At 28.0% G+C, this 26,730-nt stretch overlaps 1 protein-coding gene across 2 annotated transcripts in view; it reads right to left on the reverse strand.

Annotated features, from left to right (window-relative positions):
• The window catches only part of LOC129966030 (para-nitrobenzyl esterase-like), a 267,621-nt gene that overhangs the window by 81,987 nt on the left and 158,904 nt on the right, over positions 1-26,730 (reverse strand). For both annotated transcript variants that reach the window (XM_056080378.1, XM_056080377.1), the window contains exon 3: positions 5,973-6,252. In XM_056080378.1, coding sequence (XP_055936353.1) covers positions 5,973-6,252 — 280 coding nt within the window. The remainder of the gene's footprint in view (positions 1-5,972; positions 6,253-26,730) is intronic.

Genomic DNA, 26,730 nt, shown 5'->3' on the forward strand with positions numbered 1-26,730 from the left:
CTCGCATTTTATGAATAAAATATACTTAGGACTTCTCAAGTATCTAATTTTTATAATTGCTTTATTATGTCACTCATACTGCACATTACCATGTCCATTCATTCAGTTTTATTGTACGCTAGATATTTTTCACTCTAGTTTTTACTACTGTTGTGTTAAATGTATTCGTGTTTTGTTATTTGTTTTTTTCCCAATTTATTGAATTGTATTTTTTAAAATTATTTTTAATAAAATCCATTTACATCTATATAAAACTGTAAAAGGCAGGGCAACAAACACAGGATGGGAAAACGTTGTTATCCGCAACAAAGAGATTAATGCTGTTTATCTAAAAGGCCAAGAAGCGTTTGAAATTAACATCAACACCAGCACGATAATTTAGATTCATCTATTTACAATTCAAACGTATATTTGCATATTAAGTTGGAAATATGACTCTACGAGAATAAGTCTCTCAGAAATTTTACAAAAATTGTCAATTGCTCGTTATAAATTTTAAAGCAACTGAGTTAAATGAAAACCGTGTAAATGAAGCTAGTCATAGTGAAAATTAATATCTCGATATTTCTGTGCAATCCAAACTAATAAATGCTCTATAGATCTGATTGTAAGAGATTTTGTCTTTTCTGACGGTATTCTGATGAACATGTGCAACATGTCTCTGAACGTTGTTTTATTTCACAGATAATTTGTTCAAATGATTGTGATACTTGTAAACTATGTTATGATGATAATGATCGTATTTGGTTTGAAATTAAGAAATATATCTGCAAAAATTGGTCTAAATATATTCTGAAAATATGTCCAAGGCGTTAGACAGATGACATTAAAATTTAAGGAAATATTAAACTTGTTATTAAGAAAAATAAGTTCTGCCATCGGAAGAATACCTCATTCAATACAGTGGATGAGAAATAACACATACCGGCGCTGAGTTACCGAAAAATAAAGAGAAGGCAAGAACTAGAAATCAAAAATTTAAAAGATCTGTCTGTACAGATAAATAAGACAAAATGAAAGCTGTCGCGGTCTTCAATAATAGATACCATAACAAAAGAAGATATTTCGCCACTCTCTTTTGATTTTAAAGTTTTTCTATGCCATACCCAGCTGTTAAACCAGTCAAAGAGTTTGTTAAAATATCGTATTGATAAAGTATATGGCTACATTTGAGACACTATACTCTTAAATAAATATTGCGAGGGAAAAAATATGAATTTAAAACAATGTCCCAGATTAAATAAACTACCCACAATCCAACAAAACAATTTGGATAGGGAGTCGAATGTGATGGAGTCGTAGTCACTTCCATGTAGTGGTTACTGATTCAGTGAATAAAAACAATTGAAAAGTTAGCAAGTAATTTTAAAATCAATCGTAATATTTTCCTCAAAATAAACATGTAAAATAACTAATTATTATCGTTATTATTGGTAATTATCGTGAAAACTGATATAATTTAATGAGCCGCAGTTCCTTAAATTTTTAAAAGTGCAAAATCAAAAAATCTAAAATTATGAAAGCAAAACTTTTTAAACGAATAAACGTTTATGTCTTTTCTTATCTATAATATCTATATTTATTACCTTATCCATATTATCTATCTTATTATCTATATTATCTTTTTATCTATATTATATCTTATTATCAATATTTATGTCTTAAAATTTTTACATAAATGAAAAATTTAGCACATAAACTGTAATAGGTTTTTTAATTGTCAATAAAATTTAATACTTAGACATTATTAGAAACCACAAACCGTAATTTGAATTATTTCAATGCAATGATAAATTGTGATGTTTTTCTCATTTTTTTTTTTGTATTATTTAAATTGATTCTTCCTACGTGGGTCCTTTGTTCGAATTGAAGATTCAAGTTATGGCTTTTATCAACATTTTTCATTGATCACCATTCAAATGCACAACCTTTGAGCTCTTTTAGAAGTCTACATTCGATAAACCAACTGCATTTTTTAGACAAGCTTATGAAAATACAGATCTACAGACTATCAATCTTTTGATGGATTTGATTCCAATGTGAAGGCATGTCTACAATTAAGCCGATAAATCTCTGTATCAATTATATCAATCTAGTTACATTTTTGGTAGTTATCGTATTAACTTATAGCTGGACAGACAGACTTTTTGTAAATGGATTTCATTCAACATTTTTTGTAATATACAAGTTTGGATTCGAAGCTATATATTGAATTTTATTTATCTAGCTTAAAGCATCTTTTTCACAAACAGATAGACAGACATAGTGTCAAAAATACGTTTTTCGAATTTATGAAGGTATGAAATAATGGAGCTTCTCATAATCTTGGGTTCCATTTATTTATTTTTGTAGATTATAACACGTTTTTATATATTTTATGGCAAAAATATAAAAAAAACGAACCAAACTATTATGATACTACTTTGAATATTGAGTTGAAAACATAATTTTTCAAGAAAGTTTTGGATTAGATTCAAATTTCTTTTCAATATTTTTTCTTTGATTAATTTGTGAGACCTGCTGTATCTAAACAAATGCAAGAAATGGCTAATTTTTTTTTCTGAAGATCATGCTATTTTTTAATTGGTCTTTCTAAAATGAATCTGACTGTTTTGAAATTAGACTGAAGAGATATAATTAAGTTTGCCACACCTAATTTCTTTCAAACTCCAGTGCACCTTAAAACATGTAGTGGTATGAAACGGAGAAGGACAACATACACACGCACACATATATGTATATATATTACCGGCGACACAAGTAGTGACGTTTATTTGACAAATGTGACATTGTCTCTGATAAGTGATCTCATTTTGGACTTCTAAAATAATTTTTAATTAAAATTGAGTGATGGTTGTAGTAAGAAATGTTTACTTATTTTTAATCATTGTGCCACTTGCTTTGAAACGTGTTTCTTTCTAGTGACATTGAATTTTTTCGACATGCATTTTAATATACCTTACAAACCCATTTAACTCTTCTGATATAGGATGACTTTATATATATTAAAAAATGCTGAATGGAAGTAAGAAAATTGTCTTTTCATTTTACTTTATTGTTTATGATTTGTTGCTAGTTTCGGCTTGATTATATGTCGGTGCTAGATTATATGCGAACGCCTCGAATTAAATATATAAATTGAACAATGACATTATCATAAATCAGATGCTAAAAGAATCATATTTCAACCAAAAAAATTCTATAATATCCATACAGGATTGTATAACATCTAATCACGTTCAGTTGTATTTCATCCCACAATATCGCCAAATGCTATAATTGCCCAGAAAAATTTATAATTTAAAACACCAAAATAAATTTTTTTTTTGAATTTACATACAAAATACCCTAGAAAAAACGAAACTGAAATTTCAAATGTTACTTTTGCAACTTACGGAGGAAGATGGGGAGATCATCAATGGCGTCAGCAGGCAATTGTCACAAAGTAAAATGATTCTCGTGAACCGTCGACTGAGGGTGTTTGTCGTGACACAATTTACAGGAACAGGTCTTTGGCGGATAATTAATTCATTTAGAAGGTATAAGTCTTTTCCTTATTTTTATAAGATATCGGATATCTTACTTGGCCTCGCTGCGAGTTAAAGTGGATTGTTTTGGCAAACACATCTGTGAATTTCTTTCCATCGCAGGGATTTAATATCTATCAGTCCCAACGTATGACGATGAATTGTTTGGACCTCACATTAGTATCTGCAATTTTCTTCTAAACATCATGCTACTTTTCAAGAGAAGTAAACACTATAGTATATATTTCAGATTTTCTTTGTCCATTTTTGTTTAGTATTTATTTTAATATTTCAAAAATTAGAAAGTTCATGTGAAAATGCCTAATTAAAAGCATTTCCCAAATATTATAGCACAAGATACATATGAAAGAAATGTAAATCCCTGTGTGATGAATGTATCTGGTATTTCAAATTTGGAAGCAAGTACAAAGACGATCCAGAAACGGACAACATTTCACATCAGGAAGCGAATATCAAATCCCGAAAATACATACTTCGTTTTATGCATATAAATTTTAAAGAAATTAGTGAAATTTTAATTAAAAGCAACGTTTCATTTAAAGTTTTTTTCAGAGCAGTCTGCATAATCATCTAATTCCTTGATTTCTTTTACTTCAGGTCGTGGGTGATGAGTAATCTTATAAATAATATCGCCTTACTGATAATCATACGTTGCAGGGTGATACAAAAGTGGATTGAAATATCTCATAACTCTCCAGATGCATTCCTTTATTTATTCCCAAATTTGAAAGCCATTTGAGAAGTCAAAATTTTGAAATAAAAGAGAGAGAAGGAAATACTCTGGAAAATTTAACGTCTCATAAAAAATTATTTTTATGGGCCATTCTAGTGATTCAAAATGGTGTACAAATATACGAGGGAAATAGTTTGAGGAATATCAAGTCTTACTAAACATTGGCATCCCTCAAAATACTTCCCTCGTACTAGTAGTGAATCTTCCACAATGAATAATTGTTATTGACAATATCTTTTACTAAATTTTCAATAACAATGATTTATTATGGAATATTCAGTACTTTTTAGATATATCATATATATACATAGGACCCTGTATTTAAATCTGACGTTTCATTTTTTTTACGAATTTACGGCATTTTCTCTTAAAGTATCTGAGAATTAAACGACCAGCACTGCAAAGATAATCAATAAGTGGTAATAAAATTTGGTAAAAACTTTTTATCAAAAAATTGCTGTTGCATTATAAAGAAAAACTATAAAAAATTGCAGAAACATGTTAAGCTTAATTAATACAATAATCTTTCCTTTGGATAAAAAAAAATATGTACGTTTATTTGTCTTTTAGCAATCGTTTTTTGATTCCACAAATCGACTGTTTTATTTTTCGTATAGTTATTCAAGTGAAGAAATACAATGTATTATTAAATGTAATAGAAACTTTAATTTTCTAAAATAATGAATTTTAACAATATAATTATGGTCCTTACATTATCATAAATAAATTTATGAATATAATTTTGAAGAAACAATGCAATTAGTGGTTATAATATCAGCATTCTATTATTCAATCAAAACACAATAATTTTCTTTTTAATTTGCACAATTTCTTCATGTTTCTTTGGAAATGGTTTCAAATATTTTCGACACTTTCAATTTTTGGTAACATTTAGCATTTTTTAGATTTTTTTTATTCGCTCTCTATTCCATTTTTCAATTGAAGGTAAGTATTTATGAGATAAAAACAACAAATATGTGGCTCTATTTCATTGCTGTGTTGCGAAGATATAAGAATAAGATAGAAGATATTTCGAATAAGCAATGCAGATAGAACAAGGAAAATTAATTTATTCAGAAAAAAAAGATGTGGGACACATCACTTTCAGTAAAAGAAATTTTGTGAAAATGAAAATAAAAAAGAATGTAATTAAAAAGAAGAAACCCAAAGTGTATAGATAATTTCTTTCAATATTGCCTTAATTTTCAGAATTTCAGTTTGAAATATAGACATGATATTACCCTCTAATATCTTAGTTTAATGTGGACGCTTAGATTTTCCTATTACAATTTTTTAAAAACTTTTTAATGCCTTATTGCATATTCTGTCTGTTTGTCTTTTTAATATCATCTAAGAAGGGTATGTACTTTGAAGCATTATTGAGTAAAATTTAAAAATATTTTTGATGTGAAAATTATTTACCACTTCTAAATAACAATAACTGTCGAATATCACTAATAAGTTAACTTGCTGATAAACTATTTAGTTTAACATATGGTTGGAAGAATTGCAATTTTTTAGTTTTTATTTAAAACATCTTAACCAAGTAAGAAATCATATTTTAATAGGAAGTCGAGGAAAAATATTTTCCAAAATGTTTTTCGTATATTCACTATGAAATGACCCCTTAGCTTGTAGCATCATTTTAATACATGCTAGCCATGCTCGAAATAAGGGAGCGAGGTCCTCACCTGAATGTCGTTACGAAAAGCACGAAAACAACTAAACTCGCAACGACGATGATGGCGGCGGCCATGAGAAACTGTTGTCTGAGGCAAAAGATCTTTTCTGGCTCTAAATTGGTATTCCGTCGATGATGCTGCTGGCTGAATTGCTGCTGCACAGATGCCGCCTCTTGTCCGTACGGCTGAATCCCATTATCCGACTGGCCGTATGATCGATGCAGGTTGGTCAGGAGGGATAGGCGGTCGTCCTTGCGGTGCTGCTCAACTGGAGGGGACATGGCGAGTGCTGTAAGAAAGAAAGAAAAAAATTTTAAACATGATTCCGCCATTTAGTTTGGAAGATGGTAAATTTTTGATTTATGGCAATGGTCATATAATAAAGGCTATCTTATTTTAGAATTTGTGATCTGAAATATGTTGTATTAATCAAATTCATGTATTGAATTTAATTGTAGCATAGGTATATATTCTGATTTATTCTAATGATTATTGAGTGTGTACCAAAAGTGGCATTACACCAGTAAAAAGCTCATAATTAAAATTTAAAAAAAAATTAAATAGCTATCAGAGAACTAGCTATTCAAAAATATCTTTCATACGTGCGTACTAAATGCAAAAGAAGCAAAAGACAACCAAAGAAAAAAAATGGAACAAAAAATAAACGATCAGGCATAAAAAGAAAAAAGGGAGAAGATCTAAATGGCTCAAGCGGGAGAGCCTACATAATATTCCACAGTAACAGTATCATTAAAAAATAGGTAGTAAATAATAAAATTTATCAAAAATATCCATTTTAAACTTTGAAAACAGAAAAACAATGAAAAAAAAATGCTTCAAAGATTAATGGCACTACAGTAAAATATTCTTAAATTTAAAAAAAAAAATAATAATAAAATTATTGTGCAAGAAAAAATTAACATTTTGCAAAAACGATATGTAAAGTTTTTGCGATATAATTCATCTTGAAATTATCTAGAAGAAAATTAACATTTTCATTAAACTTATAAAGCAGTTAATTAAAACTGTAGACAACCGTTTCGTAGTGACCACTTATTCTCTAAGATGTGCTTATGCTTCAAATTTGGTGAATCTAGATCGTTGTGGAATATTTTGAATTATTTTTACATCATTCATCACAAATTTTACAAATAATACCCAGCCTAGAGCTATAATCATATAAAGATTTCTTTCAAACGATGATCCAATCTGATAAAGAAAGCAGACAACTCTAAAAAAATAAAATAAAAAAGTAACAACTAAATTAGTCTACTCGCTAATGTAATGTCTGGAACAGTCTACTCTTTAAATTATTATCATAAAAAATGTCTGGATTACAAAAGGTTTCAAAAACTTTTTTAATACCATTTACCAGCAACGATATGGATTTTATATATCAAGAAGAGTTTTTTTTTTGATAATTCCAAAGAGTTTTACAAAAAATAGAGTTTAGAATCCAGAAAAAAACAGTAGAAAAATATTTTCAATTTAATCTTAAAAGGAAGTAAAAATAAAAATTGCATTTGATTTCATTTCTGATAATACCATTATTTCGAAATTTAAAAATATTCCATCAAATTAATTAATTCCATTAAATATTAAATCTTCCATACGTTTTTTAAAAGGTAAAAATACTAACTGCAAAATGCAGAGTTAATATCGCGATATTTTATAATTTAAAAACGAAATGTAAAAGGCAATAAAATTCTTTTTTTAAACTCATCATTAAAGCAAAAATAATGAATAGTTTTTGTTAGCACTTCATTCATTATCAAGGCTTTTCAATTTTTTCAATAAATTAGTTCTTTTTTTGGGTGTAATAAGAGCAAAAATTAGATTTTTCTCAAAATTTCCATTAAAGTTATATTTGCACTTTTTTTTGTGTGCTTTAACGTATGGATGTAGCATATATAAATTTAAAATACCCCAGTAAAAATTATTCAGCAAAATGAGTTGAGAGATACGTTTCTTTTTTTATATTTGTGTTAACAGTAAAATACATACAGAAAAATTGTTAAAATCAATATGGAGTAAATTCAACCTTATAATATCTTTTATTTGTAATATAACATTAGAATTTGGTTTGAATTCTTTTTCATTTTCTATTAGTACTATTTATGTGCTTAGATAGATTCCTATTCCTCTTTAGGGGCATATATTGTTTTGTTATAAACAATATTTCTTATATGACATTAATTCTTACATGGTTGAAATACATAGTTTTATTAAAATTTTTGGATACTAACAAGCATAAGCTTTACGATTATACAAGTACTAACAAGGATACTAACAAGCTGAGCACAGCTTTACGATTATTTCGATAATGACCTTCAATCTGGATGATGCAATGCGGTGAATGATACTGCAACGAAAACATCTGGATAATATTATTATAGCGTAAAATTTGCAATGATTCCTTTATACAATTTGCAATCACGTAAATCCCATTGTCGAAATGATATGTGTTGATGGATTGAATATTTATATTATCTACTTGATCGAAATTATGAATCATTACCATTGTAAGCGCGAAAATGTCTTGTGATTTGTAAGCCTTGTAAATTCTATCGTTTACAAATTTTTAATGAATCCATATTTGTTTTATAAAATCGATTCTTGATATAAATACCATTACATATTTACTTTTTTTATATTCTCATATTCTCTCTAAAGTCACTGGAATAAAAATTGCATAGGATAAAGTTGATCTAAGACCCTTCAAAAGAAAAACCTTACATTTTCTGAGCTCCAGACACATTTATTATACCCTGGAATCCTTCACTAATGGATTCCATTTATAACATCTGCAAATTTAAAGGAAATTTCAGTAATATATAAAACAGTCGTGGCAAATCTCCTGCAGGATTTATCTTTTATTAAAGGGAATATCTACAAATCAAAACATGTTCTGTATATTTTTTGTACATTTTCTATTGATATAATTGTCGCTATGATTGAAAATCGGATAGATACGCAAATATATGATTTCTAATTATACAAATTACTAAAATATGGCTCAAGTATTATATTAACATCAGAGAATATTGAGTTGGCTATAGAAATAATAAGAGTTTTTAACAACATTTGATTTTATATCATTCAAGCAAATGTTGTCTTTGAACATAATATACCAGACGATACAAAAGTCCATTAACATTTGAATATTCGATAGTTTGCAGAATAATGTAGGCAGAGAGGTAAACGGACAAGTTTGTAATCGCTTGGTGTTTTATTGAAATGAAAATAAAAAGGGTGAGAAAATGGCCATTAGATGGAGCTTCATATGATAGCAAAAGCAATAATTAGAATGATTCATTTCTTGCAAAAATTCTGTTCTTTATAATGAATGTTCGATGTGGCAGCCGTCATTCACTATTAATGTCATTAGTCAAGAGATAATACTGTGAACAGCACTGTACAGCACATCTGTAAGGTGTGAAGAGAAATTGTTATCGGATGTTGTCTTTTAGTAAAAAAGTAGAACGATCGCGGTAAACTTGTGACTTCTGATAACTCCACAACCAATAATCTCACGGATTGATCTGGGGACCTGGAAGAAGAAGCATGACGGAAGTGGCGGCTCCTCATGTGAACCAAATGCACACCAAACGATGTGCGAGAGACATCGTTCATACGTGTTGCAATACGGGGTGTAGCTGTAAATTATTATTGCATTTCTTGATTACACAATAATTTATTTGATAGTGAAGATTGCGGTCTGGGTGAAATGATTTGAAGACACATGTTGTCTTTTATGGGGTTTATTGATAACATCAACAACAAAAGGCACATGAATACGCCCTAGTGTTGTAGGCCTAGGTAACTACACATAAAACTTCTCGGGTGAGAGAGAAAGCCGGGATCACACTCCCCTTAGTATTCAAGGAGTCAAGTTCACTTCTACTGGGAAAAAAATATGCTAACATCAACAGGGAGACCACGTGATATTTACATGATTGGCAGCTAGCTCCGCCCAGGAAGATCACAGGGTTAACTGAATTCTTAACAGGAGCGCCATTCCTGCATAAAAATGGTACCGCCCAGCATGTGTTTATGAGCCAGGCTAGGGATGATACGATTCTGTAGCATTTTGGATTGTTTAAATAAAACCTCATACCATCAAACGTGTTTTATGTCAAGTTTTACGTCTCTACCTTCATTATTTCATGCATTATTAAATTTTTAAATGTCAACATACTTTTGAATTACCAGTAAAAATATATAATTTGTAAAATATTCATTATTTATAATACAGTTTTGGAAAAAAAGTAATTATAAATGAAAGCAATCAGTTGAAAATTCGGGAGGTATGCTTTTTATATCAGACAAATCAAATGTCAATTAATGGAATCAAAAATATTTAAATCATCAATGGAAAACAACTAAATTCTATCTTACCTGAATTTTGCTTTACATATAGGGTAATTACTTTTAAGCTAAACATAATGATTAAAATATTATGTTATTTATTCATTTATAGTCAGTACATAGCTAAAAAGTAATCAAAGATAAACTAGTTATTACATTCTTAATGTTTAAAAATATTATCTGCGATATCAATAATTGTGAAAAATATATCGTATACTGGTAATATATAAGTGTGAGTGATTTTTACTGTATCAGAGATGCCACTTTAAACCAAAAACAACTCATTAATTCATTTTCATCTAATTTGAATACTTTTTTTTCATGTCGACCATACGATATTCTTTATTGGTCAAACGTTTTCATTTGGTATTCCAAATCAAAATTGGAAAGCAAAATAAATAAATGAAACATATATAAACCTCCCTAATTTCAAGAAGTGTAATATTCTTCTGATCTATCAATTAAAGACAAATTCAAGCTTTTTTCAAGCGGCAAGATTTATTTATTTAATTTGAAATTAATTTATTTATTTAATTTAAAATAAAAACATCCGGTACAAGACATTAAAAACTAGTGAAACAAATATTTTAGTCCACACCATCATGCAAATTTACTTCACAAACTTCCAATTCATTCCCACCCAAATCATGTACGATGACATTTTCAACGGCAGTTTGAGAATCCTTTATATTACTGCTTCACATACTCTATGAATTTGAATATATACAGTTTATCAAATTAAATAACATTTTTCAATCAAGGAAATTGCTTCTTGCGCTTTGAATTTCTAGTATTATATTGATTTTATAGTATTCTTTAAATTCATAATATTCTATTGAATTTACAGTATTCTATCCTCTCATCCAGGATTATATTGAAGTATGGGAACATGGTGCAGCTGATTATAATTCTATATCCAACTTGTTTCAGTAAGGAAAATTTGACAAAATATTGCATGTGGCGTAGCACCCCAAGATAAAACAATAGGCTGCTGCAAATGGGTCGTCAAAATTGTTGCTCATTGAAGGTTCATTATCAATTATTAGGCAGTAATAATTTCAAGCTAGGGCGAAGGATGAAGGTGTTATGTTATGCCATAGTTTCTTTTGCTTCGAGTAACGAAAACATCAGACTGATTGACGGATTTAATCATACTTTTTACTGATTTTTCAATTTACAACACACACACACACAAAGTTTTTTTTTTGCACACACACACGTGCGTGTGCGTGTGTGTGTGTGTGTGTGCGTGCGTGCGTGCGTGTGTGCGTGTGTGTGTTTAATTATTAGGATATTAGGATGAACGGGGAAAAATTCTGTTAATGTTCGATTCTGCATGCCATTTAAAATTCAAATACAGAAAAAATTATACTTTGAATATTCTGTTCTTAAAAAAGAGCTATATTTTGTACAGAATGACCAAAAAGACTAAATTTACTTTTATGCTAAATTTTTTAGAGTAAGGAGTTTCGCTTCTAATGAAATTCAAACTGTCGCAATATCAATTGAAAAAAATATTTCAAAGAATTTTTTCCCTTATTTACTGTTTTTGTATTTAGGCAAAAATTTTAGAACGTGAAAGCTTTTTTTTTACAAATTTACGTAAAATTTTACATAGGCTTTAAGATAAGATATGGATGGTCTCTAGTCAGTAAAAAAAAGCTTTCTGACAGAAGAAAGATAATAGGGTCTTTCAAGATATATTCATACATAAAAAAAGAAAAGAATTTAATGGGAATCATAAATATATCGGCTGTAGTTCGGTCACGTCACAGCGGTGCGTGAACCGATAATAGCAACCGGGGCATTCTAAAACTCGTGGAAGATAATTAGACGAAAAATCATAAGCTGAATTAGGAAATTATCAATTTTATTGATTAAAGTCCAGCCGTTTTAAAATTTTATGTTATGATATTATATATTTTTTATTCTTATACATAAATACAACAAAAATTCCGATATAAAGAAAAATTAGAGGAAATATTCTTCGAAATGGGATATCTTTCTAAGCATAAAACTATCGAACTCCTGTTATGTTAAATTATTTATTATTTTCTTATAGATTTTTATTCCATTTCTTCTTGATTTTTTTCCATTTCTCATGAGAATTAATGATTTCATGCTAAAAGAAATATTATAATATCATTTAGGAATACTAGCCCACACAACAGCAATCTCTTTTTAAATTACCAAAAATGTCTTTCAAACAAAAATTAAATTTATATTAAATCACATTAATATGAATGAAAATATGAAAGAGGAAATGCCCTCTATGTTTCGATTCAAGATTAGAGAATATTAGAAAAAAAAATTATCAAATGCAATGAATGGATGCCTACATTGCAGTTGGAGAAAAAAAAAAGTTCGCAGTCATGGCTGTTGCTGCAGCCAAGTTTTAAATAATTCATGTTATACACGATGTCAAGAACACCCTTGGGGACCTTCATATATCTACAAAGGGTGGGGTGGGGTGGAGGATGAACATACACCCTTATACATTTTGCAAAAGAAATAGTTCACGAGTAGAGGGAATGGCTTTTAAATCTTCCTTATTCCTGAATGCTACTTTTTCGAAAAGATATGAGATGACACCTATTTCCATAAAAAGAAAAAAGAAAAAAAAATGTCAGAGCTCAAAGCTGGAGTTCAATATCATTTCAAAGGGAAAATAAAATGGAAAAAAGCTACAGCGATGTTGAATTGCTTTTTCCCCCTTTTTTTAATGTAGACTTTTGAAATTCGTCCCGTAAAGAGGAAAAATTTTTAAAAATCATATTTGCAGAGAGGATGAAAGATGAGAAAGAAAATGAGAGGAATTTTCTTTCCTCCCCCCTCCCGCCCAAACTTCTTTTTTCTTTTCTTTTTTTTCTATTTTTCTTTTCTTTTTTCTTTTAAAATTAAATGTTGGAAATAAAATTTTATACATATTGAGTTCATAGGCTTCAGCAAGGCTAAAACTGTAACACAAAAAACGAAATTCAGACTTAATTATGCATGACACGTTCTAATTATAACAAAGTCAAAAATATGCCTCAGAACACATGAAGAAAAGCATATGTATACTAAAAACATTTGATAAAATTAACCATACGTTTGTTATGTTTATGTTTGCACCAATAGTATATTTTATATTCGTTTATGTCTCTATCAATAACTCTATTAACCCCTTAAACAGAAATGACGAATTCAGCTAGTCATCAACTTGTTTGCTCAAACTGGCAAAGATGAGTTACTCTCAGCAGAAATTATCGGGAGTTGATGCTTTCTATAAGAAGTTTTATCTCTGAAAATGTTTATTTTATGAAAAAAATATACCTTTAACTTTCTATATCAATCCTTCCTTTTTTAGAAAAAGGAAAATTAAATTATTCGTCTGAGAAGTGCTGTCTGAAAATAAATTGCAATACAATGGTTAATATTTTCACCCTTTTATTTTCTATTTGAAGAAATAAATATTTATGTATTTATTGTCAAGCGTTAATACCTTTTTTTAATCAATTATTTTAATTCAAATTGAATTCAGATTTAGTAATACATATTTACATAAGTTAATAATATGTAAATTAAAAGAAAAATACTGTGCAAAGTAAGGTTAAAATAGATAATCCAAAATCCAGGAAATTCCACTCACCTATTTTAACTATTTCATGTTTTCAATAGCTATTTGACTTTTTTTTTATCAGTTTTATAAGCATGTCTTAAAAATTCGACCGGCATATTGAAAACATTACTAAAAAGTAAGTTGAAAAGCATTTGCTGTCTGGCTAGATAGTAGAGTTTTACCAATAGTTTGAAATTAAATCGATTAGCTGAAAATCTGATTGGATTGATTAAAAATCTGATTGATTATATCTAATCAATTTTTAAAAATATTTGAAATTATATTAAGCTGTTTTTCCAACATATTTACTAAAATAGTTGAAATTTACAGAAAACAAAATTCTAAAACAAATAGAAATTGCAAGAAAAATGAGCTAAATTATTACCTTCTGTAATTAATTACGCCATTCTTATAAATTCTCAATTAAAATTAAATAATAAACTAAAATGATTTTTTAATCTTTCTTTCTTTTTTTTTTTTTTTAAATTTACTATTCTTAATTTTACCTTCGATAAGTGAAACTTTAAAAAAGATCGAAATAGTGAAATTTTTGAACGAATGTCTTATGTCTCTAAAATAATTCTTTTATAGTAACTACGAAAAATCTACTCCACGCTAGTATTTATTTATTTTAATTCAAATATTATTAGAACATAAATGAGACATTTTTGGCATGGTCAAATGAAATAAAAATATTACTACAAAAGGGCTCAGAAGTCATTTATGTTCCCTGATACTCTGTAATTTTCATAAGGAACAACGAACTCACGAAGGCCTTAAATTTCTCCAAAAAATGATGCTATATTCCTCATCATCTAATTTATTACAAAAAAAAAAAAAAAAAAAAAATTAAATTACCGCGAAAAAAGTTGGCGTGAAAAAACAGCCCGGAACATAACAACATCTGCCGCACTATTTTAAAGCATAAAAAGCAGGCAATTTTATGAAGCGAAAAGAAAATTAGATTCAGAATTTACGATCAAAACTACAACGTTAAGAGGCTCATTTTAAGAAAATAGGATGCTACGCCACATGTTTGTGGCAATTGTTAAGCATTACCATAGGAGAGAAAAAAAATCATATCCCCTCTCTTAAAGTATTAATAGCTGCACAAAGCTTTGATCTTTTGCACGGAATATTCTTTTTCATATCCGTGAATGGCAACAAAGAATGAATGTTGATTAATGATCAGCGGGTCTTGAAAGCAACTCATGCAGCAGAAATGAATTTGTTTGTGCGCTGTTTCGAGTTTATTTGCAAATAAACTGCACTTCGCGTGCGGGTAAACTGATTAATGGTACGGTGGTGTTTTATTAATGATTTTTAACCACTTGAAGATCTTCCAGGAAAATGGGTGGGTTTCATGTTATGTCTTCAGTATTATGAGTTTTTGCTTAGTGCTGTTTTTAATATAAATATAACCATATTTGCAATTATTATTAAAGTTTACCATTTACTAAACTAAGAAAACATTAACGTGATATTTTCTGATTTGAAGCTGGAATGAAAATATTAATTTTTGGAAAAACATATTTAAATACTTTTATAATCTTATTATAAAGCAGTGTAAAATGATGATTTTTAATGATGTTTTATGCTTATTAATATATATATTATCACATGGATACCATTTTTAAATAAGAATATATTAACTATAAAAAACAATGAGTAATATTTAATCAAACCTATCATTACTGAGGGTTCATATTCTGAATGATGATTTGACGATGTAAGCACATGTCTGAAATGCGACTCAAAATGTTTTCAAGTAATTTTAAACGTAGTGCATACTGAAACATATTAAATTTACATCGGAGACTAAAGGCAGAAACGTCAATATATGAAAATTCATAAATTCACTAGAATAAAAAATTCGTTCAAGACAGATAAAGATTAGACAAGATGAAATGACACCTCCTCATGGAAAGTCAGCCATCTGACAATCCGACCCGCCACGAAGGCACACGGATTTAAACCATAAAACTGACTGCAACTGAATTCAACAGCAACACTGGTGGGAACTGTGGTTGAGTCCTAAGGGCCATCCCGGCCACGGTACAACCCTCTCCGAAGGAAGTACGTCCCGTCATCGATGGGAGGAGTCAGATCCCCCACCTATTTGTGTACTCTCCAGGGTGGCGAGATCCAACCACCATGCCGGAAGCATCTCATCCTCATTTCGAGATGCCTCCCCCCCCCGGGGGTAGACCTCCTCATGGAAAATTTATCTTCTTAGATATTGTATAAGATATTAAATAAAGGAGAAATTTAGTTTTGCAGTTTCTTATACATTAAATGAATACATTAGCAAAGATCAAAAATATTTTGAATAGTATATTTAAAGGAACTTTTGAACATTTGATATAGTGGTGAAATTACACCTTAACCAGAACTTCTCAAGCTCGTGACATTATGCTATAGGTTAAATTGAAAGTAATAGTTATCAATTAAATCTGCATTATTTTATGGTGATATTGTTTTGATATATAAAACATGAAACTAAATGTGTTGCAGATTTTCTAAGCATGACAAAGAATAGATTACATTTTTCATGAACAGATTGCACTTTTATGGTCATTAGAAAAAATGTTTTTCTTGACAAAATTCGTATGTATCATTTTCTGTGGAATCGTATATACTGTTATCGGAATAAGCGCATATGTCCCATTGTATTGACTATGACTCATACGAATCCTCACGCTTTTAGGGAGGGAAAATCCTTCAAACACATCAGTATCCCTATTATCACTAGTCTTTGTCATCTAATTTGTGATCTATGAATATTTACATATGAACAGAGAGCAAGAGACATAGAGAAATAGAACTCATTCTTAGGTGTTTTCAACAGGCAAATTTCTCATGGGGCGCCGATTTTCTTGTAGGCATGCTAAGTGATGCATAATATTTCACAGTTGCATGCCCGAGACTGGAGTCTGTGCCATAATGAGACTTATTTTCAGTGTCCCCAACGGCCACGTAACTGCATCGCGTTTACAAAATTTCATTCTTGACTTACGTTTTTATATCAATTATTAGCTACACACATATATATATTTATGCAAGCAAATATTAACAAAGAAGAATGCAGAAAATTTAAATTAGAATTTTCAGTAGATAATGTATTAATTATAATTATGAGTCCAAAATTCCGGTAGATTCATCAAAAATGTTCTACACTTTGCTGTTACAGAAAATTTCGGTAATGTTATACAATACAAGATTTTCAATATTTACTTGCAGAGTAAACCAGAAAGTTGCTGTAACTACTGTTGTTTGGATATCAACAACCACCATCTTTTCTACAAAAGATACCCTTTTGCAAATGGAAACAATGGATATATCACACAATTAATAGATTGTCAGAAAATTGTTAATGAGGTTCTGATTATTTCACACACAAATATACCAACTAGCAAGTTAGTATATCAGAAATTATTCAAATTAATATATCAGAATATATAATGAAGAATATCAATGATAAGTGTCATAATTTTGAAATTATTACAAAAAAATAAAGATTTTCCATTATTGAACCAATATTTAAATATCATTTTTTTATTAGAAACCATTCAATCTGTCTTTTTTCAAATAATATAATGATTTCTTAATATATATTCCGATTTATTTCGTATATTTATAGTTATTAATTATTATTTTATATTTGGAATATTCTTGGAGGTTGATAATATTATCTTTTTAATATATAACTCTAAGCCTTATAATTTGCAATTCCCATTTCCAAATTACATTATTTTCATAAAATTTCGTTTTTATATTTATAATAATTTAAATAACTTATAAATCAGACACTAACTTCTCAAAATCCAAACAAATTGATGTCATTGTCTTTTGCAGTTAACTATAAATTAAATTATCACCCAGAAGTAATCAGGGGAAAATGAAGAAGCCACGGAAATGTTCCTTTGGTGTCGATAGAATGAAAAGAATATCACGTGTATCAACCAAAATAGCATCAAAAGATTAGCCAAAATCTCCAGGGAATAGATTCTCGTTTCGTAGTTAATGATTCTATAAAGAAAAACACTCCAAAAAAAGAGCGATTTATAATTTTTTAAAAGAAACTTTCTCTTTAACATAAAACAACTGTTTATATTATAATTGTTGAAAAATCTCTTGCATAACCATTTTTGAAAATTAAATCGATTGTTTTGTAATCTATATATATTATTAAAAAGAATTTTTGCATTTCATTCGGCAATTTAGGAGCTAATAATAATCTGCATTTTAATTGTAAGAATTTAAAAACGTTTAATTGCTTAATATAACAAGGCAATTAGCAAACCTTTAATTACACATTATAATTTAAATAATAAAAAAAGTTAATTTTTAGAAAATTCATTTGCTAGCTTTTGTTGAACTTGTTTGTTTGCCTTCAGAATCTAAAATTGCTCAAAATTTATATTCAAAATGCAATTCTACTTTGAACTTGGCCGATAGTTGAAATTTTGTTCTATTTATATATTACACGTTTTTATGTATTTGCGTGATAAATATTTCCAGTTTTTCTACTTAGTACTATACTGCAAATAAACAATTTTTAGTGACTTTATAAAATAATTAAAAGGGGAAGAATACGCTTTCACTTGTTGGAAAAGACTTAGAAGAATTCAAATAATTGCTGCCATTTTTGAAGCTTCATTTAGTGGAAAAAAACCTGTTAAATTTTTAAAAGAAAATAATAGTTGCCGAAAAGGTTTTCTTGTTTAAAGAATTTACGAAATTTCTAAAAATATTTAGATATCTATACTATATTAAAAAAATAGTAAGTCATGAAATGCCAATGTATCAGGAATATATAATACGGCAAAAATGGTTATTAGCCACTGGAGAATTTTCAACATTTAAAAAAAATTGCCTTTAAATAGAGCCTTTGAAGGTTGTCTGAAGCATCATTAGGAAAGATAAAATTCATGGTTATTCCATGTGCGACATTTAATATTTTTGAACTATTCAGCAAATTCAAATTAGAGAAGTATTGAGTTCATTAAAATATATGCTGATCGATTGTCTTCTTTATTCCTTTTGTAGCGAGAACCATTTTCAGATTTTTCGTATGACTTTTTCCCTATGGGGTAACTTAAATCACTTATTTATGCAATACCCATGGAACAGAATTGAGGATTGCACAACGCGGACGGTTATCGTTTTTCAGGCATAATATGAATACCTGATAGCCGCAAATCTTTTTAAATCGTTGTAGACAGTACAATGACGTCAGCGACTACCAATACTAACAACTCTAGTAATAATTTATAATATAAAATTCTTATTATTGTTTTCATTGCTTTTTTTATTTTCTAACTTGACATCGAAACTTGCATGTGTTATTCGTCATTTCCATTCCATCTATATGCTTTGCAGCACCATATGTCATTGCAATTTTGTTTTTGATATCTGTTGATGATCCTCAGTGTTTATTGGTCTATATAAGTATAAGTTATATAAGTACATATATAAAATATATCGTTATATATGATAGCTTTATTCACTACTTTAATTTCACAGTTTTAGTAATTGGATCTTTAATCAAGAATTCAAATATTTCAATAAATTTCTGACGTTAAAAAATTGTTCTTTTTTTAATTATATTAATTTTTTGATTAGTATAAAAAGGTAGGACTGCTTGCTCAAAAGAAATAATGGCTAAATTTGAATATCAAATAAATCGACAAAAATATATGAATAACTGATAAGTATAACCTGGTTAAGTATAACCTGGTTATCAAAGCATTAAACAAATGATTATAATTTCAAAAAGATTAAAATTAAATTAAAGTACAATTTCATTAAATGCAATAATTTAAACAAGCTGTGCATGTTTCATATGTAAGATTCATAGTAATATTAAGGATTGGCTTAGTGCCATTCAGTCTACATTATTTTCAAGGAAATTGTACAATAACTCTGATATTATAAAACACACCCGATTAATGATAGATTTAGCATTAGGGTTGAACGATTTATGGAAATTAAAAGTCAATGATTTTAATGAAATCAAATATTTTTAACAGCAACATTTCATGAGATTAATAATTCAATGAAAATGTTTTTATGCAAATTTAATTGTAAAACTTTTATAAATGTACATATAAATTAATCTATTAACAATAGAATAATTTAAAATTACCCCCTCCAAGATATATATATTTTTAATTTCATTTATTTTTCCAGGTTAATAATGCATTGACGTCAAAGGTGAGGAAGAAAAATATAATTTAATTAGCTAAAACCAATTTCTGAAATATTAAAATAGTGCAATATAATCAAGTATATACAAGAAATTCTCGGTAACAATTAATGGAAAATTAATTGATTTTCAAAATTCCACCTTTAGAAAATGAAACGATTGAGGTTAAACAAAATATTTAGAAACAGATAAATTAATCTGAATAACACAGAAGCGTTATGCTAAATTATTTCCAACTGTAAATTTGATAGGTAAGTCAACCATCTGACTTTCAGACCCGCCACGAAGGCACACGGATTTAAACCGTAAAGCTAAATGATCAGATCGCCGCAATAGCAACACTGGTGGGAACTGTGGTTGAGTCCTAAGGGCCATCACTGGCCACGGCACAACCCTCCCCGAAGGAAGTACGTCCCGTCATCGATGGGAGGCGTCAGATCCCCCACCTTTATGTGTACCCTCCAGGGTGGCGAGATCCAATCACCATGCCGGAAGCATCTCATCCTCATTTCGAGGTGCTCCCCGGGGCTTAAATGTGATAGGTAAAATAATAATGTTGAATAAGTGGCGCAACATGTATGGTTATAATTGCTATATGTTAAATATTTAAAAGCTTCTAATTAATGGTTAACCAATACAATTTTTTTTATTCTGGACAAAAAGAGTTATTTCAAGCATTGCTCACAGAATCCGATTTCTGTTAGATTTATCGACAATGAATGATCCGACAAGAGCGATTTCAGAAGAAATCTTAAAGTTAATATCATTTCATGGATAATCCAATCCAACCTGATCTCATCTATATATGATACTTCTGATCATTTCGATCAAAGGCTAAAAAGAATACACATACACTATTCTTATGCTTTTATGATGAAGCGTATTTGTATTGTAGAAAAGTTATAGTTTCTTTTACAAATATCGATTCATATCAGAGAGGGAAAGTTGAAAAAGTTTCGGATATATAAAGATGAAGATAATGTGCAACATCTGCTATTGGCTGTATATGAATAAGATCACAACGGTGTAAATCATTTCTATATGTGTACTACGCATATGCATCATAAATACATTGCGTAAACATTTTTTGATTCCAGCATTAAATATCATATTTAAAATTCAATTATTAAATGTGAAATTTTTACTAAAAGACGTCATTTCAAATTTTGAGTATACTTATGACTAAAAACATGAATTGAACAATGGTATAGATACGATAAGGATATAGATATATACAACGATAACGATTTATATCATATAAAACATATGATATAAATAATATCATTGTGATATTGTGGATTGATATCAGATGTTGATAGTTTTGAATAAAATATAATATATTTTTTTAAAAATTTCTAAAAGAATAGTATTTTTGCTGAATTTGAAGTTATTAAAATTATTTTTGTAATCAACTAGGATAGCAATTTTTCGAAAAATTATATAATTTTTAAATTAATAATTGATTATACAAAAATTCAATATCACTTAAAAAAAATATCTAAAATACATCACGTATTCATTCACTTTTCAGACATCTTTATTGCAAATAATTGATCTAAAAGAATGCTGAAAATGTCTAGGAATTCAAGAAATGAACGGTTTACTTACATTTCACATATTCCGCCTAGTATCTACAAGTTGGACATTGGATGGATGCATTTGATGGAAATCAAATTTAGTCTCAAGTTGCTTCAAAACTAAACTTTCCCACCATACTAACCAAGTTTTTAATGACAATGTTGAATTAATTGAAAATAAGTTCGTCTTAACATATCCACAGAAAAACGTTTAGTTATGTGCATTGTTGTGCGAAATCTAAAGACATATGCATCAAAATCGCATTTCTTAATTCAGTAGTTTCTATAATCAAATATTCAACTGCACTTGTTTAGATTTATTTTATACAGATTTAAACCATTCTTCTAATAGACAAAGATTTCCTTTTAGCACGGAAAAGAATATTGCTTTAAAAAAAACTCGTTATTCTTCAAAAATCGAGCTCCTTTATTCTTCTTACTGAAATGAAACCTTGTTGATAGAAAATTTCACACTTGAGGAAATTTCGTTTTACGAACTTAATGAGAAGATAAAGATTATATGATCACGTAAGCATTTCTTCCATTTATATCTGAAGAATATACTATTTCTTGTTGTCGCCGTGATGAATTGCTATAGCAACTAGATGTAGCTAGAAAGGAAGTATATCATAGAACTCATTTCCTGGAGATAACCAATTCATTGGACCGTGGTGTCTATTACTTCTTCTACAAGATTGTGCTGTCTTTCAGAAATGTCATAACAAATCTATTTATGTCTGTTAGAACGCCTGTCGGGATAAATAAATAAAATACTATTTCGTTCTTTTAACTTAGGATGAATATCTAACTGGAATTTTATAAACAAAAAATAAAAGAATTACAAGCAATATTATCTTATAATTGTTGATTATTGAACCAATTTTAGTTTACTTATACTTTACTTATTTCTACTTAACCATCTCCTAAGTCATATAAAGATAAGATTTGTCTCTTTCTTCTCACAACTGGAGTTACATATTTTATTTTCAATCATTAATAATGAATATTTGTCATTATACATATAATAATTAGTTGGAGACAGCAGGACAGTCTAATTCAATGAACCAATAATGATGTCGAATATTATAATCCAAGAACTATTAAAAAATAACTTTACTGATTAAAAAGTTGTTTTAAAAATAAAAATAAAACATTTGTATATTAACTTGAACATATTAATGACAATAATTTTATTAATTGTCAAATCGCCAAATATATATATATATTTGGCGATTTGACAATTATATTATATATATATATAATTATTATATATAATAATATTATATATTATTATATTATATATATAATAATTATTTAGCGATTATATATATATATATATATATATATATATATATATATATATATACGCTTTTTTTCATGATTTTAAAATAGTTTAAATTAATATTAAATTCCATTTGAGATATATTTGTATTTTATTTTCAAAATTACTTAGACCTGTTTTGTATGAAATTCTGTTACATAGCCTTCTATATATTATATGAATATATAAATTGTTTTACATGAGTATTGTTTTTGCATGTTATAAATTTAAATGCATAATCTCTTGCTTCAATTAAATGATAATTCAATATGTACACCTGTATTTACAATTTATATTCAAAACTAAATACAATTTTTATTCATTGTTCCAAAAGAAGAAATTGGTGAGCAATTCATGAATAAAATTATTTGAATAAAGTATATTAAAAACATTAGCCTCATTTATTTCCATCCGATGTGAGTAAATAGTTTTGTATTATTTTGCCTCCGTTCTTGAAATGTGCTTGCTACTTGCTACAGTTTCCCGCCAATTGATCAGTCTTCCAAAGCATTTGATGTATGAAGATAAGCATAGTTTTGATTTCAATCTTGAAAAACCAGAGATCTCAATTCCTATTTTTTTATATTGAAGTGCCTAAAAACACAATATATTTTTTAAACTTCCAAGTAATAAATATATATATTTTTTTAATTACGATAGTTTGTTAAAAATTTATTTAACGTTTCGAACGGATTTTTCTTTGGAAATTTTAATTGATTGCCTAAAATCTGCCTAATTAATGCCTTAATTATATTGTCTCGTTTCGCGTTGGTTCCTAAAAAGTACAATATTAATAGTAAATCAATTTGCAAAAGATCTATAATAATATTGTGGAAGAAAAACAATATGTAAAAATAAATATATTTTAGGCATCTAGCAAAACAAATCAAGAGATAAAAAAGTTACATTTAAGTAGGAAAACATGCGATATATGAGAGCTAATCGCACCTAATTATAGCATGTGTAATATCCACACTTAACAGAAAGCTAAGGCCAGAATTCCAAATAAATGATTATGTCTCGGTATGTATGGATTTTAATAATCTAGGACAATTATTTAAATATGATCTGAAATATTATTCTAAAAAAGAATAAACAATCTACTAAATTAATGCGAGCATATTTTAAGAATTTTAATAACTGTAGAGTACCTTTATGTTCATGCTAGAGTAGAAAAAAATCTATACTTCTTGCCTTTCTCTCTATCACTTAAACAATATTTTCGAAGGAAAAAAATTTAGATAGTAGCGCATATAAAATTAAAATGAAATAAAAACTTGATAGTTTTGTACTGATTATTACTTTTTTAATTTCAAAATTTCAGCTTTAGACTGACCTTTATATTTAAGCTTCAGAAGCCCATGTGTTATATTAATTTTCGCTTTAAACTCTAAAACAGTACACATGTAATCACTGATAATTAGAAAAGTAGCATAATTTATATAAATTTAATCTTATTAAGTATTTAAATAAACTCTCAATTTTTTTACATACAGTTATAAGAAATTTAATGAGATAAATCTTAATAAGGTATTTAAAGTTTATGTTTATGGAAGATAAAATATTCATAAAGAATTTCTTATAAAAGATAAAATATACATAAAGAATTTCTTATTCTGTAATAAATGATTATAAATAATCTTTTTAAATGAAATGAAATCATCTTCATTATTTGCAAAAGAAATTAATTAAAAAATTAAATAACAGAAATTTAGTTTCTTAACTACATTGATTAAAATTGTATTTGGTTGGTTACTTTAAAACATAAAGACATTTGTTTAATCTTAATATATTAATTATTTTTTTTATTATTTAATATCTCCAGTTTTATGTGCTGATAAATTTACTGAACTTGTCTTCCCAAATTAATTAATCTTAATTATTTAAATAAGAAAGTGCAATAGTTTTAACTTTGCACTGCAGAAATGGTTCATATCTCTATTACGCTTATCTTTATCCTTTGGAATTAATTCAAACATTCAAATATGTAATTAATTGAGTAACATTTTTCGATCACGATATATTTGATTGGAATTAGGAATATTTTTTCTTTTAAATATTAATTCAAAAGTTATTAATTTAATCTAAGCTTAAATTAAGACTTAAATTAAATTAATAACTTAAAAACTAAGATTAAAGTAATTCATTGAAGTCTTTAACTTAAAATGTATTTTTTTAAACATTCATCCAGTATTCTTATTTATATGGAAGTAAATAGCTGCTATGGAGTAACAAAAATAGTGTGCTATATATTAAATTTAATATTATTAAAAATGTAGAATTTAAATTAATCAATAATATTATTAATAATATTACTAATTTCTTAATTAATAATATTATTTATACTATTATTAATTTCTTAACTAATAATATTAAATTTAATATTATTGAATATTAATTAATTATTCTTTAAAATTTTGTTTCTGTAAAATAGAAATTATTAAACTATAATTAATAACTTATTATTTATTATTAATTATGGAAACAAAAATTAATGCAAAATGTCACTATGCACTTCAAGTTGAGCCTTACACGGAGAAGGTCCCACAATATTTAATACATTTAAAAATTTCTTAATGATTAACTTACTAAGAGCTTAAAGCTAGAACACAATGATAAGATACCCTACGGAATACTGCGCGACCTCACAATGCAATCTAATCCCGGCTTGTTTGGAAGTTTATATTATGCGAACCCCGGAGTGGAATTTCCACGTGAATTCCAAAACTTTGATAGTTAACCCCATTGATGCCTGGAGAATGATGTACAGTGTTTTAGTATGTGTCTAAATTGCTAACGACGTACTATGTTAGTGAATTCAACTTGGAATCGGAGTTCCAAATGGTGTAGTAAATACTCCTGGATGTCTAGACGCTTGCAATTGGATCAATGTATGAAGTGAAGCTGTATCTCTGCTGGTAGTTAGAACTTACCATGGAGTTACACATAAGCTTGTTTGTATAGTTATGGCTTCTTTTGCACGCTCTGATTAATTCCTTAATGTAATTTACCATTTCTCGTTAAGTGTATTTTAGTGTTTTCACACGCTTTGCCCTTGAAGCAATGCTGTATGTTTTATGGGATTCTTTGACTGAATTCCACATATCATGTATTTGTTATAGGATTTCGGGACTTAAAATTAACAAATGATTTAATGCTAAAAAAGGTGAAAATATTCATGAGAAATTCATATGATCAGAGATTTAAAAAAACATCAGGTAAGAGTAAAAATTACCAGAGAATTTAACGTGTTTTTGGTTAAATTTAATAATATAAAAATTCCGTTTCGAAACTTGAGAGCTAATTTCTAACTGAGATGATTCACTTGGTCCAACATTTTGGACCAACAAACTTATCAAGGGCTAAAAATAAAGGTATTTGATTTTTTCCAATTAATAGTTGAATTTTAACAAAAATATGAAAACGTTTTTAAATTTGGGTAATTTTAATTTATAGTTTTCTAATGGGTTTAATAAACATAGTTGCAATAATTCTTTAAATAAGGATTAAATTTAATGAGTGTTTGATTAAATTTAATATGATCAAAATTTCGTTTCGAAACTAGAGGGTTAATTTCCAATTGAGATGATTCACTTGATCCAACATTTCCTTCCTCAAACTTCCCTAAAAATAAAAGTAGTTGAATCTTTCCGACTAATAGTTGTATTTTAACAAAAATATTAAAGCTTTCT

This window comes from Argiope bruennichi, chromosome 4, assembly GCF_947563725.1.
Source record: "Argiope bruennichi chromosome 4, qqArgBrue1.1, whole genome shotgun sequence".
NCBI lineage: Eukaryota > Metazoa > Arthropoda > Arachnida > Araneae > Araneidae > Argiope > Argiope bruennichi.